Source organism: Ceratotherium simum, chromosome 27 (genome assembly GCF_057802395.1).
Source record: "Ceratotherium simum simum isolate JZ-2026a chromosome 27, ASM5780239v1, whole genome shotgun sequence".
NCBI lineage: Eukaryota > Metazoa > Chordata > Mammalia > Perissodactyla > Rhinocerotidae > Ceratotherium > Ceratotherium simum.
The window spans coordinates 9,450,231-9,467,676 of NC_141926.1; the positions used below are offsets into that span (position 1 = coordinate 9,450,231).

The 17,446-nt window shown below is 46.7% G+C and overlaps 2 protein-coding genes across 8 annotated transcripts in view; one reads left to right on the forward strand and one right to left on the reverse strand.

Moving 5' to 3' along the window:
- The window catches only part of HLCS (holocarboxylase synthetase), a 213,346-nt gene extending 208,290 nt beyond the window's left edge, over window positions 1-5,056 (forward strand). For all 7 annotated transcript variants that reach the window (XM_087418103.1, XM_087418106.1, XM_087418100.1 and 4 more), the window contains one exon: window positions 1,761-5,056. In XM_087418103.1, the coding sequence (XP_087274229.1) occupies window positions 1,761-1,932 (172 nt within the window). In that variant the 3' untranslated portion in view covers window positions 1,933-5,056. The remainder of the gene's footprint in view (window positions 1-1,760) is intronic.
- Window positions 5,057-8,256: 3,200 nt separating this feature from the next.
- SIM2 (SIM bHLH transcription factor 2) overlaps window positions 8,257-17,446 on the reverse strand; it is a 47,616-nt gene continuing 38,426 nt past the window's right edge. The window contains 6 exon segments of the mRNA XM_087418107.1: window positions 8,257-8,425; window positions 8,427-8,507; window positions 8,509-8,698; window positions 10,884-11,292; window positions 11,893-12,061; window positions 13,384-13,531. Coding sequence (XP_087274233.1) covers window positions 8,257-8,425; window positions 8,427-8,507; window positions 8,509-8,698; window positions 10,884-11,292; window positions 11,893-12,061; window positions 13,384-13,531 — 1,166 coding nt within the window.

Sequence of the window (17,446 nt, forward strand, 5' to 3'; positions counted from 1 at the left end):
CAGTGTCTTATAACGAGAAACTAAGCACCAGTCTAGATAATTATTTTTTACCTTTCTGATGGAGAAGCCTGGTGGGGGACACCACCTTGAGCAAGTTAACATCACGGGTACCGGGAGGGACTGGCATCCTGTGCCTGCTGGGGGGATGCAGTGGGAAGGACACAGCATCACTGGAGAGTTTTCCTGCCCAGTATGTTTAAGCTGAATCTAATGTGAGGAAACAGACGATGTAAATTGTAGAACATTCTAGATAACGACGGTTTTCAAAGTGAGATCCCCAGGCGGCAGCAGCAGCAGCCTCACTTGGGAATTTGTTAGAAATGCAGATTCTTGAGTCTGACTCTGGACCTCCTAAATCAAAAACTCGGAGGCTGGGGCCCAGTTCATGTTTCAACAAATGCTCCAGAGTATTCTCTGGCACGGAAAGTTTGAGAAGCACTAACATATACCCAGAGGCCTCTACCCTTCATAATATCTTAAAAAACAAAAAATGAAAAGAAGGTGGGAGAATTGTGTGAGATTAAGGAAGACTTAAGAGGCATGACAGTTAAATACAGTATGTGATTCATAATTAGATCCTAGATGGGAGGAAGTAGTGACAAAGGATATTAATGGGACAGTGGGGGAATTTGAACATGGACTGTAAATTAGATAATGTTATTGTATCAAGATTAGATTTCTTTCTTTTCTTTTTTTTTTTTTTTTGGTGAGGAAGATTAGCCCTGAGCTAATATCTGTTGCCAGTCCTCCTTTTTTTTTTTTGCTGAGGAAGATTGGACCTAGGCTAACATCTGTGCCCATCTTCCTCTACTTTATATGTGGGATGCCTGCCACAGCATGGCTTGATATGCAGTGTGTAGGTCCACGCCCAGGATCTGAACCCATGAACCCCTGGTCGCTGAAGCGGAGCACATGAACTTAAGCACTACGCCACTGGGCCAGCCCCAAGATTAGATTTCTTGAGGGTGATAATGGCATTCTGGTTTTGTAGGAGATTGTTCTTATTCTTAGGAGATACATACTGAAGTATTTAAGTATGAAGTGTCACGATTGCCTGCACCTTATTTTTAAATGTCAGTAAAAAAGCATGCATGTGTGTGTATATGTGTGTATGTGTGTGTGAAGAGAGAAAGCAAGTATGGAAGATGTTATCAGTTGATGTGAATATAACTGAAGGGAATATGAGGTTCATTGTACTATTTTTTCAACTTTTCTGTAAGCTTGAAATTCTTCAAAATAAAAATTTTGGGGGGTGGGAGTTCTGTACTTTAAAAATTGTTAACTAGGATGTAACTCAAGAAGCACAGCTGGAAAATATTCAAAAGAAGTAGTATTAGAATGAGTTTAACTTATAGTTGATGCTACCCAACTTTATTTTATAAAATAAAACTTGTCTTTTCAAGTCAGCTTCTTTTTCCCCAGTCTCAGCCAAGAGAGTTGTATGGTGTTTCTTAAAAGTGCTAGAAGGTGAGGAAGTGGTCAGATCACCATCCCAGATGATCAGAATTAGGAGGAGTAACATCGTTTATAAGAGAAGAAATTCCTAACTCCCTATTGGACTTTCCATCATCCTAGTTATTCTAGTGGTTTTCAAAACCATTCATGCAGGAGCAGTGCAAGTTAGAGCATTTTAACCACATCTAGCCCCAGCCCTCTCCCAAATCCCCAAATCCCTTTGCATAGTGGATAATTACTTAATTGATCGTCTCGGGCCACTGCATTCCATTTCCCAGTGACCGTATGCTGTTCTTCATTTTCAGCGCTCAGCAAGTCCGGCTGGGAGGCACTGAGGGGCCAATGGTGTCGATAGTCGGCCTAGATGATTCTGGGTTCCTTCTGGTTCACCAGGAGGGCGGCGAGGTGGTGACTGTGCATCCGGATGGCAACTCCTTTGACATGCTGAGAAACCTCATCATCCCCACACAGCGGTAGCCCTGTCGCCGGGAAGACAGCCTGGGGCCTGCGGTCCTCGCTCCCTGGGCCCAATGCTTGGGCTGTGGGATAGGGATCAGCAGCTGAGATGACTTGGGGCTGACGGAAGTGCAGAAGCATTCCAGTTCAATTCCTGCCACCTTTCCTAGCCCATGGATTTGGAAAACCAATTTAGAGTTGTAGGCAAATTTTTTCTCTCTCCAATTCATCTGTTTAATTCTTTAATTTTGTTCTGTCTGCTGTCATTTTATTTGGTGTTTGAAGATGTTCTGGAGTGGAGGGTTGACAAGTGGAAGATTTAGTTCAGGTAAAGCCCCACCATAGGTGTAAAATTGTTCTTGCCTCTTGAGCTTAGATGTGTGTTTATTGGCCAAAAAAAAAAAAGTTTTCACATGGAAACAGCAAGGGAATAATTCAAATGTTTTCCCAGTAGTGGAGACCTTTATCCCTAGACTATTAAAAAAGAAATCAAAAAAAGCTCTCCAGCCTAGGCTAGTGGTGAATTAGAGGTTTGGTAACACTGTTTATAAGCATCCAGGGAGGTGTTTTCCTACAGGAACCTACATCGGCACTTAGTCGTCATTTTATTTTTTTGTTAACAAAGAAAAGAGAAGGTAGACCTCTTAAGAGTTACTCTCGGCCTGGTTTGTGGTCCAATAACAACATCTGAATGGCTACAGAGATGCGTCTAGCTGGTACGGCTTACAATGATTTTGTCAAGGAAATCAGTTAATTACTTTGACATTAATTTATGAGCTCTCCTTTCATAAGTTTAAATTTACTGCATACTCTGAAGTGATGGGATCAAGTTCAAGATCCTTAAAGCGTTGATTAGGCATTGCTTGGATGTGGGGGTGGATGATCTGGCTCTAACAGCTGGAGATGAAGCCTCGCTCTCACACCACACGCAAGGGAGGATTTAGAGCTTTTAAGCCAGTTTAAGGCTCGCTTTGAAATGTGGAGCATTCCTGCCAGACTGTGCGGTACACAGAATATAGAAGTACATGGCATTTTATTTGTAAGTCTTAATTTTTTGCCCCTTTTCCCTATATTGCCAAGAAAGAAAATGTTGATACTGAATGCGATCATTTAAGAGGGAGGGTGTGTGTGTGTGTGTGTGTGTGTGTGTGTGTGTGTGTGAGTGAGTGTGTGTATGAAGTTTTAAAAGATGTTCAAACTCTGATGCCCTGTCTCCGAGGAAAAACAAAAGAAAGGAAGCCTTTTGATACACACTTGCTATTTCCAGATGGACTCCATGCTTTTTCCATGTAACTCCTATCTCTATTGAACTTGTGAATCATAGACATTACTTTTCAGCCTCAAAAGGCCCATTTTTGTCCACTTTTCTCTCTTCCTGCCAGTCCCAACTGAAATGAGTGGAAAGAAAACTTGATGGAGCTCTCAGCTTTGAACAAAATCCCCTCATTGTACACCAGCACCATCTTTATCCAGTTCTTACCCAGTCAGGCTAATTCTAGAAACTTGTGGTTTTCAGTATAAAATCTGTCTACCTTTAGCCAGGCACAGGCAGCCCCATAGGAAGGAAAAAAATAACGTGTTTAGTTAAGTACACCAACCCAATATGTGTTTTTTGGAAATGTAACTTTAAAAGAACTTCAAAAGTAATTTTTGCAAATAAGCCTTCAATTAGAATTATTTTTCTAAAAAAAAAAAAAAAAATCACCCTCCAAAATGCCTAAATCTTCCTGTGGAATTAGTGACAAGTTTAAATAAAAGTCCACACCACCCCAAAATTACAAAATGGACTCACCCTTGAGAGGGCATCTGCAAAATATCATCGAGAAGAAAAATCTCCAGGCTAATGTTGCAAGTTTCATTTCTCAAACTTTGTAATATAAGGCAAGTCATCTCTCAGAGCTGCCATCAAGACTTTCTGAATTTCTTTGGGGGGTTATTTAATGAAAAACATGTTTTGTTTTAAGCTGAAGTCCTATTCTAGACAGTTCTGCTTTGGGAAAAAAATGTTATCATTTAATTTCCTTTCTGTAAATTAAAACTAATGACGTGTGGCCATGTCAAAGCAGATGGAGATGTTCCGGGCGGATCGCTTTGCCTCTGTGCTTTTAAGACTGTTCTTACTTGTGCTGACATCCAGTTGTCTTAAGGGAGACAGAATGGACTAGAAGCAGATGCTGCATTTTTCACAAACCTGATTTTGCCAAAGACTTGAAATTCTGCTTCGGATAGAACAGCTGAATCAAGGCATTTTACTTACAGCTGTTAGCATTAGGGAAACCTATCTCCTTGCTACACTACACTCCTGGATTTGGAGTTTATGCACCCAGCAATCTGTGATCTGAAGGAGCTTTCAAGTCTTAATGGAAAACCTTGCATTTTCTTCTTAGTCTTTAAAACACAGCAACTAAACTAAACTAAGCACAAGATTGGCGTGTGCTTTCAGGATGTTGAATTATCCCCCAGTTTAGAGGCTGTGCATTGAGCATCTATCAGGTTATGTAAGGGGCAAGACATCCTCCCTTCTGGGCTGATAGCAGATTTCAGAGGAACTCTTGGAAAAATGCCCCCTAAAACAGGACACGGCAACAGCTGGGCTTCCGGTGGCTCCCCACCAGAGCAGTGCTCCTTGGCACTGGGCATCCTGGCTGTGTTCTCAGGGCGTGGGCAAAGTAGGAAGGATTTGTGTTTGGTGTAAAGTGGTCGGTGGGGTTCGCTGGTCCAGCACTGTGACTGCCTGACATGGGAGCAAGTGGCCGGACGAGGGGTGGGTGCACAGGCCCAGGTGGGGGAAGCCTGCAGCCTGCAACCCCCCACCCCCCAGATATACACATGGGGACACGGGAAGGCCTACGTAGTCACCCCCCACCCTAGAGTCTGGGAATGAGAGAGAAGCCAGCCTTGCCCAACACTTTGAGAATGCAAAAGGGAGGCATTTTAGGCTTATTCTGTAGATTTGTTTGCTTTTAACAGGGAGAAAACTGAGAAACCTTATTCCTGGGTAATTACTATGCATATTTGAAATAAAAGAAAGTGTAAACCTTTGCATTTTTAGCTTTTCAAAGATTCATCTCTGAAAAGCAGTTGCTTTAAGCCAATGCCTATAAAAAGCAGGTCTACCAAAATAAACTTTAAGACTTTCTATATAGTTTGGGCTCCTCCTTATTTTTACCGCAAATTTCATTTTTAAAAATAGGCAACTACTTTTGGTTACAGTATTTTTATTCATATTTAAACATTTTTACAAAATAAATAGTTTTACATAGTAAGGAATATGTATGTATTTCTAAGTATTAAGAAGCCGGGTGCTTTTTTTTTTCCTTTTTGATGTATTTTTGACAAATGTATTATGCATCATACAAAAGAGAAATCGTATTACTCCAAAGAATGAAAGTTAGCAAAACCCAAAAGTAAAAAAAAAAAAACCTTTTAACTGAAGTGAGAAATAAATTTAATCATAATTTAATGTGTTTTTAAATTTGAAAATAAATTTAATGTAACAACAAATTTAATATAAGAACAGATTTTTGTTCTTGTAGAATTTTTCCTATTCTTTTGTGAAAACTGCTTGACTTTTGTCTCAACAGTTTTTCCCCCAAGACTTTAACCTTAGATATCACACTTAAGTTTAGGAACAGCTTGAATAATGCATTTGATAACCCACAGGCTACGATTCACTACAATTTTAAGCTACTGTAATTTTCTGGCGTTAATTTGAAGATGTTCTTTTTATTGCATTTTATCCATGGCAGCCCCACAGTCTACCTTAACTGTCTTACAATCAATTACAACTTCAGGTGGACTTTATACAGGATTGACCGTATAAACCTCTCCCACCCTTAGGGTTAGGGTGCAAGGGAGGAAGGGGTGGCCCATAGGACTTTAAAAGGACAAAAGAGGTGGGGGTTCAGGGAGTGGGCTCTGAACAGCCCTTCACACCCTGTTCACTTCTCTACAAAGGTATGAATGGAATGGCTTTTCTAGAAAGGGCTTCCGTGAACATAAAGGAATTCCTTTCCCTGGGAGGCCCCATGGAAGGCCTAGCCAGTCTTGAACTGGGCTTATTTCTCAAATCCATTTGATCTGGCATTTTTGTCAACATGTTAGGACTCACTACAATTTTTTTCTTCTTTTTTTGTGAAAGGGAGGCATATTTATTAAAAATGCTACCTCTTCCCCTGCCAGAGCCTCACAGAAGTCGAGAAACGACGTCCCCAGCTTGAATGTGCAGCGTCTTAAAGATGGAGGTAACAATATTAGGTTACCATAGTAACTCCTGTTAACTTTGCATTGAGCGGCTGGCCGTCTGGAAGCCGGCTTGTGTAGGAATCTTCCTTCACGTTCTAGGCTATGAAAACTGTGATTTTTTTTTAAACAAGGAAGTTTTCTCTAGTACACATTTTGCCAGTACATACACACTCGTGTTAAGCCTAGTTACGTTATCATTTGTAAATTTATAACGGTAAACACGGTAACCTTGGATCTTAAACTGCTCTGAAAGCCTTCTGGATTTGTATTTACTGAATACGGCCCTTAATGGTTAATAACAAGGTAGACACAAAAGCATTTTGCGGTACTTTATTGAAAAACGACAGTCGATATCTCCTGCTCATGAAACCTGCACTTTCCAGAAATCATGGTTTAATTGCGAGACTCGTGAGCATAAAAAATAATACCCCAGGCTTATTTTGTGTGTACACATTCAAACAGCTGCTAATGAGGTATAGCTATGTGCAGTATAGAGGTGTATGCATCCGATTCTTATGACCCAGCCCCTTCGCTGCACGGCGCATGTGCCTAAATTTGCAAATTGTACCATAAGGCAACTGATACCACGCGAGGGCACGGGTCAGGTCCTCATATGACACTGGCTTGGCAACGGATCGTTTCACATTTTGAGAACAGTCGATGTAGGTGCACTTTGATTCTAGAACGATGAGTTAAAAACATTTGTGAAAAGCCTTTCCACTCAGAAAGGTGGAGCTTCCTGAAAGTAAACCATTTTTGAAAAAGCGGCAGAATGATGGAGTGTTTATAGTGTGGAGCAAATTGAAAGACGGTGGTGCCATGCATCGATCCGCTTCAGAGCCATGATAGGATTTTCAAATGGTGAAATCTTGAGGCAAAAATATAAAAATAAAAATTAATGGAGGTTTATTTTTAAAACACTGCTGGCGCTTTATAAAAAGATCTGTTTACCTGTTACACACATGACACGTTCATACGGAGTTTTCTTGCTAGGTATAAAATGCAGAAAATGCTGAAGAAAATGTACACATCATTTTCATTACATCCCTTTAGCAGGTTTTCTTCCACGAGGCGCAGTCCATTGACAATTTTCCATATTGCACATGCATTTTAACTAACTTATTAGCACTACTTGTAGCAAACACGAGCCTAGAGAATTACAGGTCTGTGTGGGCCAGGGGAATTTTGCCTTGTAATCAAACTTGACAGGGGTAGCCAATCGCATTGGGCGCCTAACTCATCCACATCATTTTCATAAAATATCTGGCTATATATATATTTTTTGCATTTAATGCCTATTCAATATATTCTGAAGGTGCTATTTTTGGTGTTATCAAGAGTTCATAGGTTAGGAGGAAGTAAGAGCTTGTAAATGTACTTGTGAAGCACAACCACGTCCACCCCCTTGGTCTTGGCTTGTTTTCTGTATTGAAGAAAGGGTTAAATTAAAAACAACTTTTAATGAGATTCATGAATGACTTTTAAAGACAGGGGAGTTGTCTGTTCATGGGACGTAACTCATCACATCTGCCTTGACTTCAGAATCTAAAAGGGCGCTCAATCCAGGAGGTCTGCCATCCCCCTGGCATAGCTGACTACTTCAGGGTGGGGTTCCCTCCTTCAAGTGGAGGATATTTGTGGAGTGGAAACCCCTTCAATCCCCCGGTAGGCCTGTTACTGAGCATCGGGGACAAGGCAAGGGGCGCGAGCCTGATTTCAAGGTGAGGAAACTATCCCAAAGACGGGGTAGTCTGAGGTCACACGTGGGAAGTGGGGGACGCCCAGCTCTGCCCTTTCAGAAACCTGGCTCTTGGAGAACAAAGGTCTGGCGGTCGTGTCCCCCAGCATCGCCGTGTCTCAGCCCTCCACAGCGGCGTTTATGGTTTCTACGGTAAAAATCTAAACGTTGGCTTCGGAGTTCTATTAAAATAGTTGTCTCTGTATAAATTAATTTAAATCGTGCATATACAGCTCGCCCCTCTCCAGTCGGCTGGACTTGGGAAAACAGGAGCCCAAGAGGCCTGGCCTATGGCTTCTCCGTGCGGGCAGCCCTGCGCGCGGCGGGACGGCCCCGGGACCCCGCGGTCCGGCCCCGGCGGGTCACCTGCCGTTGGTGATGATGACCGAGGCGCCCAGGTAGTGCGGGAGGGGCGCGCCCGGCGGCGAGGCGGCGGCGGGGCCGGGGGGCCGGGGCCGCAGCGCGCCGGCCGCCGCCTCGGGGACGCCGGCGGGGCCGCGGGCGAGGGCGGGCGCGGCGGGCGCGGCGCCCCAGCGGCCCGCGCCGGGCCAGCACGCGGTGGTAGTTGAGCAGCACGAAGGGCAGCTGCGCCGGCGCGCCCGGGGCTCGGGGCCGGCGGCGCGCAGCACTCGGGCGCCGCGCGGGCCAGCGCCAGCCGCGCCCCGTCCCGGGCGGCCTGGCGGGCGGCCTTGGCCGGGCCCAGCGCGGGCTCCTCGCGGTAGTGGCCGCAGCTCGGGAAGCTCGGCGGCGGCGGCGGCGGCGGCGCGGTGTCCTCGCCGAACCTGCGCGCGGCGGCGGCGGGCGCTGCGGGGACAGGCGACAGGTTAGACGCCCGCGCGCGGGGCAGGAAGGGGACATGCCCAACGCCACACCAACCCGGGGGGCCTGGGAACCGCCACCACCCTTCGGCCCCCAGCAACCTGCGCCGCCCGCGCGCTCCACCCACGGAGCCGCCATCCCCCTGCCCCTCGTGCGTCCCAGGCCCGCGCTGTCCAATGGCAAGATGCAATTTGGAATGTTCTAGTAGCCGCATTAAAGAGTGAAGAGGAACAGGTGGAAGTGATGTGAATAATACACTTAATTGAATGCAACATGTCCAAAATATTATTTCAGTGTGTAATCAATATTTTAAAATTATTGAGATATTTTGTTCCTTGTTTCTTCGAAATGCAGTGCAGGCACTTAAAGGACATCTCATCGCACTAGCCACATTTCAGTGCTCAATAGCCACACCTGGCTAGTGGCTACCATACTGGACAGCGTTGGTCTAGAGGCTTCCACGGGCGTAGTGTTAGGTGGCCACAGTCGGCCCTGATCTATTTTGGGTGGAGTATAATCACCCTGCCCCTTTAGTATTGTCATAATGAAAGTAATAACCACCCTCACTAATTAGATGCCTGCAATCAATTAGCTCCCTATGGTTTTTTTACCTTAAGACCTTTGTCTTCCTTTAATACCAAAAAGACTAAAGAAGTGGATCACAAATTGCCCCAGATTAGCACCTTGGGTCCATTTTTCCCCGTGTGTGACTAAGGAGGTGTTATTAACCTCTTTCACTTTCAAAATGGCAATTAAAAAAAAAATCAAATACCGTGTGTTATATCATTGGCTAACTTCCAGACACAAAGAAAAATAAATGTTTCAAGTCAATCTTAAGTGGATAATGTTTTCAGCGTTATCAAAACCTTTTGTCTTTCCTTGGCTGTTTGGGGAAATTCATTCCTTGGTTATTTGAGGGATCCATTGCACTATGGGTGTTGGGAATCCAAATCTGAGGAATCAGTGGCTGCTGGGACAGATCCAGGCCAAAGGGCAGGGCTGCACTGCTGGGGCCCCTGGTCTGCTCTTGTCTTAAGTTAGCTGCTTTTGAGAAACATGTCCTGGCAATCTCCGAGAGGGTTAGATTTCCCCCATGCTCTATCCCTCTACTCATATTTGGAGACAAAATGTATCTCACAGCCTTGTAAAGACTGGGTCACAGCATAGAGCAAGAGATTCCCAAAGCAGCCTGAGGAGGAGTAGAGCCCTACCTGCCTCCAAAGAGAGAAAGAAAGAGGCGGGAAGGGGAGACTCCAGGCAGCTCTCTTCTTTAAGTGGGTGACTCTTTTCTGGGGCACGTAACATTTACCTGGCATTTGGTGGCCCCTGCAGGACATTTGCACCATCTTGATCTACACTCTGAGCAGGAGTTAGGTCTGGGTAAAACAGGAATACACCTCTTGCAGCTAACCCTCAACCCACACCTTCTGCCTGGGGTTGGTCCAGTGAGCAAACAGGGGTCTGTCTGGGCCTGGGGCAGCTGGTGGCACCTCCACAGAGGACCTCTGCTTGCCTGCCACCAGAAAGAGCTGGCTGAGGGGCCCTTCCTGTCTCTGTTGAACTAGCATGTAATGGGCAGGCACCTACGGTGTGCCAAGCCCTGGGGTAGGCCTAGCCCATGGCTTATGACTCCATTTGACAGATGAAGAAACTGAGTCCTGGGAGGATATGTTATTTGCCTGGGTGGGTGAGTGGCATTTCTGTCCCTGAGCCCATGAATTTCCACCACAGTTCTCCCCACTTTGAAAACTGGCGTGGGAAGAAAACCAATAGCCTCCCATATTCATTTTCGGGTGGAGTGAAAGTAATCTTGTGAAATAAATGCAGCCGGGGCATTCTCAGTACCTGGGAGCTGGTTTTGAAAACCACTTTGTCTGCCTTTTGGGGAGCAAGCAAGGCCAGGATTTTTATGGAGGGTGGCGAACACCCATTTCCTCTGCCCTTTATACTGTCACCAGTGCCCACGAGGCACACGGACTCGGTCAACCAACTTGAATCAGTCTGCTGAAGCACTCGCACTGAGAGCAGGAAAGTATAGCAATTCCTACTTAGAAGTAGAAAAAGGAAAAGTTTGCCCAAAGCGTGAGGATCCTTTTTCCATCTGCCACCCACCGCCGCCACCACCGCTGTTCACAGTCCTGCCTCCTCCCCCCGTGCAAACATGACCCACCTTCGTAGTTTGGCACGAGGCTGTGCCGAGCAGTGTTCACCGGCGGCTCAGAAAGACTTTTAGCTGGAGACGGGCTGCTAGGCACTAGGGGGTTGGCATAATGCCACTGGCATTCGCCGCTGGTTGGTAGCGTGCTCAGGAAAAAGCGTGCCACCTCACACGGGGATCCTTGGGGCTGCCCGAATTTGGCCGGCAACATGGGCTTTTTGCTGCTGAAGACGTGAGAGTCTAGAGGGAAGTGTCCATAATGGTAGGAGAAGGGCAGGCTGTAGGACGGAGCGTACAGAAGGTCGCCGCCTTCTGAATGGAGCTGCTGTTCTGGGGGAGCCGGAGCGCTCGCCGGGGGGCTGGCTCTCCAGTTTCCGAGCTGGCCGCATTCCAGTTTGTCCATTTGGAACGAGCTGTACTGCTGCAGGGCAGAGAAGACGGGTGAAGGGGCCCGTGGTAAACTGCCTTCCAGGCTCACAAGATCTGATCCTATGGTGCCCAACCGCATCCCAGGGCTGGACCCACCCCGGGCACCACTGCGAGGTCCCACTGGGGACAGGTGCATGGCAAACGGTACCCCAGTGACCCACACCCTGGGTGGAAAGAGATCTCTCCACCCCAAGCTCACAACACACCAGATAGACGTAGCCACTTCCTATTTCTGAGAGCTTGCAAACTACTTAAAAAAAGAAGAAAAAAAACAGGGAAGGTTTTCATTTAAAAAAAAGTGCTGTAGAAACACAATGCACCGGTGTTCTGATCCGCATTTATATGGACTTTAGCTTTCCCAATTTAGTCTTCTTTTTCCTAAATCCGACTGGTCCACCCCGATGTCAGCTATGCCCGGATGTCGCGTGGGTAAGACATGCCAGAGGGACTTTGCTTCACTCCACAGGGAATCTTCCAGGCAGGGAGACCCCTGCTAGGCAATCAGAGGCTCGTCATTCCTTAAAGTGCCCGGGCGTCCTGAACCCCCGGACAGATGTCAGCCACGCCCGCCCCTGCAGGACATGTGTGTTACCTGTGGGGGGTAAGGGTTTGTTCTCAGCTTTGTCTTCATCTTCGTATTTTTGGGTTTAGCTAATTTCCTAGTTTCTTGTGAGGTAGACAAGGCGGTCCTCCAGGAGTCCTGGGACTTGGATGTGGACACCTGGTCCAGGGACAACTGTAGTTCCTTGTATTCAATATCCCTGAGAAGCAAGAGTGGGACAAGTCATGTCCAGCGGGCTGTGGTGGAGACTGGCTTCCCTGGCACCATCCCCTGAGCGGGTTCGTTCAGTGTATCATTTCACGGAGCTCGGATGTGGGTGGGGTTTGAGAAAAGGACGGCTCACCCTCATCATAAAAGCCACTCCACAGCCCCGGGGCTCAGAGACCTCAGGAAATGCTGAGTTAGGTGAGTGCTATTTGGCAGGATCGAGGGAGGCTGGGGCAGCTCTCTCCGGTCCCATAAGGCCCCAAACACACTTCCTGGGGATGCCATGGGCCACAGGAAGGGTGTCAGGGCAAAAAGGAAAGACACACTATTGATCAATGAGTATCTGTGGCCTGGCTGCTTCTCTATTTAGCATCCAGCGTGGGTGGGAGAACTTTTGAGGGTCCAAGAGCCTGGCTTCTAGGGGCTCATTTCTGCCCTAAAGAGCCAACTAGGCAGGGTCACATTCATGGGAGGGGAAGTCACCCAAAGTACCAGCCCACACCTGTTTGCTCAGGAAGAATCATTAAGAAAGCTAAAATGCTTTCTCCCCTACAGTTTTGTTAAAATCACTCCACTTCTAAAAACAAAAGCCAGAGTCCTGGCAATCATTCTGTGAAAGAACTGAGAGCCTAAATTCTCACTGCAGTAGAAGGCACATGAGAACCTGTTCAGGGTGGGGGTGGGGGAAGTGCAAGGATCTCAAGTTGAGGGCCAGAGCTGGGTGCAAGGTGATTTAACATACAATAGCCATGGTGGGTGGAGAGTAATATATGGTCCCAGGTAGACTTAGGTCCTGTTGCTTCTATTGGTCTTAAAAGTATTTGCGACTGAAATTGACCTTCTGGGGTTTTAAAGGGGCCAAACAGTCACCATCATTTGCAAGAGGCTATATAGGAAGACAAGGGAAAAAATGGGAGATATCCGCTGTCCCAAATGGAGTACACAAGATGACCCAAATGTTTGTGGGAGAGCATAAGTTTGTATTCCTAGTCGGAGCCATGTATCCCATTTCTACCTGCTCAAGGTGGGGGGCAGGCCCCGCTCGCCCTCTGCCCACCCACACCCCTCACCTGGGCTGTCCAATCCAATCCTAAGCTATGCCCCTCTCTTCCTGTGTTCCCACCGCAGCCTAGCACCTGGCCCTCAATGTCAGCACAGAAACAGTCTGGACCTTCCCAAACGACCAGACTGTTCAAATAAAACCAAAACAGGAGACAAATGAACAGTTCCAGAAAGAGAGAGCGTGATGGAGCTTATCTGAGCCATCTGAGGAGGGACAGGGGAGAAGGAGAGAAACAAATACGTCTGACTTACGTGAGGACATAATTGACACTCACGATGCAGTGGGGCCGGGACGAGCGGCTGTTGTGCACGACGGTGGCGTAGCTCTGCACCCACACCCAGCCGCCCAGCTTGGACAGCAGCCGGTAGTACTTGGTGGTGACCTGACCCTTCACCAGCACTGCAAGCACAAGGTGACACGAATCCCGAGGGACAATTAGCAGGCCCCACCTTTGGCGACGCTGCCCCCATTGATGAACTATAGCCCTGGTTCTGGACCTTTCTGGGGTCAATGACACCTTGGAGAACTTGACAAAGCAAGTGTGCTTTCCCCGCAGGAAGGTGCATTCTTGCGCGAGGTGCGTGCCTGCGCACAGACACGCACGCACGCGCATGCAAGATAAGATGTTTGTCAAGCCTTTCGAGGGGTCCACAGAGCAATCCCTCCCTCCTCCGTTAAGAACTCTAATTTAATAGTCACTGCTTTCACTGGGGGAAACAATTAGCCCCTGAACAACATTTGCACCTGGCAGAGTGATCAATTTGGATTTGCTTTTTAAGTTTCCAAAATGCCACTATTATGTTATTATCCCCCAAACCCTTAATAGGCGGAGGCGGAAGGCGGGGGGAGTGATGTACTTATTTAAACAAAATAGTAAGTTAAGTGCATTCAACTAAGCGTCAAATTGTTGCCTATATTTGCTGTTCCCTGGAACATGTGTGTATTCACAGTGAACCTGTTTGTTACTCTATTGCCGTTAATATTTTCTGCTCATTAACCCCAGTTTTCTTTGAGCCCATTAATTTCCTCTGTTGCTCATGTAGGAAAAACCTCTGCTTAACTGTGTAGTTCCTGAAAATTAGGCCTATGGGCCCATCTTCTACGCATGGGTGCAAACTCTGGGCGACCCAGCAGCTCGCCCCCAAAGCCTCCGTGTGCCCATAAACCACACTGATACCCGCTCAGGGCCTGCAGGGGAGCAGTGGGGGAAAGCTGGAGGGTGAGAAAAGTGCCAGAAGCTTGGGGTGGGCAGCAGCGAGGAGAAAGCCCGAGTTAACCTTCTCCAGGGAGGGAAGGCTAGAGAAAGTCTAAAAAGGCACCCCTGGATGCCCAGCTGCAGCTACAGAACATTCCTGCTTCTCAAGGCAGAGCTGGCCCCAGGGCCCTAACTAGCAGCTGCCTGAGCAAGGATTTGGGGAGGAGGCCGAGTCTGTGACTGCACTAGCTGGCACTGGAGGCTCATAGACACAGAAAATCAGCCCCCATCATGTACCACTAGGCAGAGCCTCCTTGCTCTCCATCCAAACCCTCCCTGGGCTCTGCATCGCCTTTTGTGGCTTCTTTTCACGTTCAGGGTGCCTCTTTATCATCCACTTTAACACCTGCAGCAAAATAGTCTGGTGCAGAAGACAAACTGCTGCCAATGTGATAGTCAAGGAGTTATTAGCCTTAATATATAAAGAGTTCATGTAGATTGATAAAAACACTAAGACCCTAAAAGCAATACGGGCAAAAGACATGAACAAACAGCTCACCAAAGAATAAACATAAATGATTAACAATGTTGAACTTGTTTGTTGAACTCAAAGCTAGATACCATCCATCAAATCAGCAGATGTTAAAAAAGAAACAAATATTGCATGATTGCATTTATGTGAAATGTCCAGAAGAGGCACATCCATAGAGACAGAAAGCAGATTAGTGGTTGCTTGGGGCTGGAGGATGAGAGGGGCCGGGAGTGACTGCTAATGGGTACCAGGCTTCTTCTTGGAATGAAGAAAATGTTCTGGGATTAGGTAAAGGCGACAGTTGCACAACATTGTAAATATACTAAAAACCACTGAAAATGGTGAGTTTTATCTCAAAAAATAATGAAATGACAACAGGCGATGCTGGCTCATCTATGGTGAGAGGCATTGTCGTGCTGATGGAAGCATGAATTGGTGTGGTCCTTCTGGAAAGCAGTTTGACAGCTTGTACCCATGGATCCTCTGGGAATTATGAGTAACGCAAACAAAGACTCATGTACAAAGAGATTCATCGCAGTCCTGCTTATAATTCAGGAGAAAAGGGAGGGGAGACTTAACTGTCCAAAATAGGGAAAAGGGCAAATAAATTATGGAGTACTATGCAGCCATTAACATGAGGATTAATAAGAATGTGTAATATTATGGGGAATGTGTGTGATATAATGTTAAATGAACAAAAGGCAAGATTCAGAACTGCAAAGAGTATAATCCTAATGAGGAAAAAGTGCGTGTGCGCACACACACACACACACACACACACACCTCAACTCACTGTGTGATCTCGGACAAGCTCCTAATCCCCCATGCCTCAGTTTCCCCATTTACAACAAGAGACTAATCATAGTCTCTACATCACCCGGTTGTCGTGAGGATAACCCATGTGAAGATTTAGAACAGTGGCAGATGTGCGTGACCAGCTCAGTGCATATTAACTCTCATTATCACACTGATACAGTTACAGGTCATTTTCATTTTCTTTTCTTGATTTTCTAACTTTCCAACAATGAGGAGGTATTAGTTTTATAATCAGAATGAGAAATTAGTTCATTTTTCCCTGGGCACTCAGTACATATGGGGGTTGGGAAGTGGGAATGCAACGGACATCAGGCCCCACACCCCCTAGGGATGAAGCCAGGGACGAAGCTGCCCCCCAACAACCATCCCACCTAGGGGGGCGGGGAGGGTCTCTCTGGGACAGTGCAGAGAGCAGCTCTTTTCCGCCCTGGCTTAACATCTACACCTCAGCAGACTCACTTGGCAGGAACAAGACCCCATGCTACAGAGCGTGGACAAAGGTAGCAGGAAAGAGACAGGCTTTACGATGCTTCTCCTTCGGCGGTTTGCCTTTTTAAGAAAACATACACGGTTTCTATTTCCAGCTCCTTTTCACATACGTTGCCTCGTTTTACCCCCACGACAACCGTGGGAGGTCGACATCGGCGGGAAAGTGGGGCAAACAGATCTTGAGAGCTCAGCTGGGGCCCAAGCTCAGGTGTTCTGTCTCCTATTGCTCAGCGTGGCCACTGTGAGAGGAGGGGGCAGCAGCCTCCAGAAGGTTCTCTGGGTGCAGCTGCATATGGGAGTGGAGGTGGGCCAACGTTCAGGGGAGACTCAGTTAACCAATTTGCTTATGGCCCCAAAAGAGATGCAATATGATCAAACTGAGGTCCCACCTGTGGATTTCCCAAGAGGTCCCTTCTTTCTTCGAGAGAAAGGCTGTTCATCTCTTCAACTTTGAAAGCTATGCCTAGCAGCGTCTGTAAAGCCCCTAGGAATAAGACCGCATACTTCTCCTTTTTCTTATCTTGTGTTTTATACTTCCTCTTATTTCTTATAACATTCCTAAAACCCATCTGTAATCCTCTTAAATCTGGCTACAGTGAAGCCAGTTTATTCCAAATATTTTATATTAGACTCAAATGGCAGAAGTGGTAGAGATTTTATTTTCTCCGACCCTCCCTGACTCTGCAATGATGAGGCTTAGATATAGAGACCAAACAAATATGGACATGGAATTTTTTTTTTCTTTGCTTTTTCTATGACCCATGGCGATGGTCAACGTATGGATCCAAGCTGAAATCCTAGAGACTTAGTCACAATGCTCTCCGGTTTGCTCTAGCTCCCCTTCCAGTCTGTCGTTCTTAATTAGCTGCCTGAAATGACCCCAGGCCAGAGCGCTGTCAAGTAAGGCTCTGCATATGGTGGTGATGCCAGGGGAGGGAGGAGATGTCCCCTAAGCTGTAAGATCCTGGGGGCAGAGGCCCTGCCCCTTGCACCTTTATGCTGTGGCATCTCCAACATCATGGACTAAGGCTGTTCTGAAACTAGGGTGCCCCGTGCCTAGCTGCAAGACAGTGGCCATGGTTTCCCAAGGCCTCTTGGGATGGAAATTCTAATTCCATCAATATGCTATCCAGAGGAGTAGGTGGCCTTCCTGGTTCCTCTGGAATTCCTCCTGGAGGCATAGCCATGGCTACGAGCCAGCCTCTAGGAGGAAAGTAAACCTTGGCCTCGAGCATAATTTCTATTTCTGTTTTGAATTTTGAGAGCTGAAAATGACGCCAAA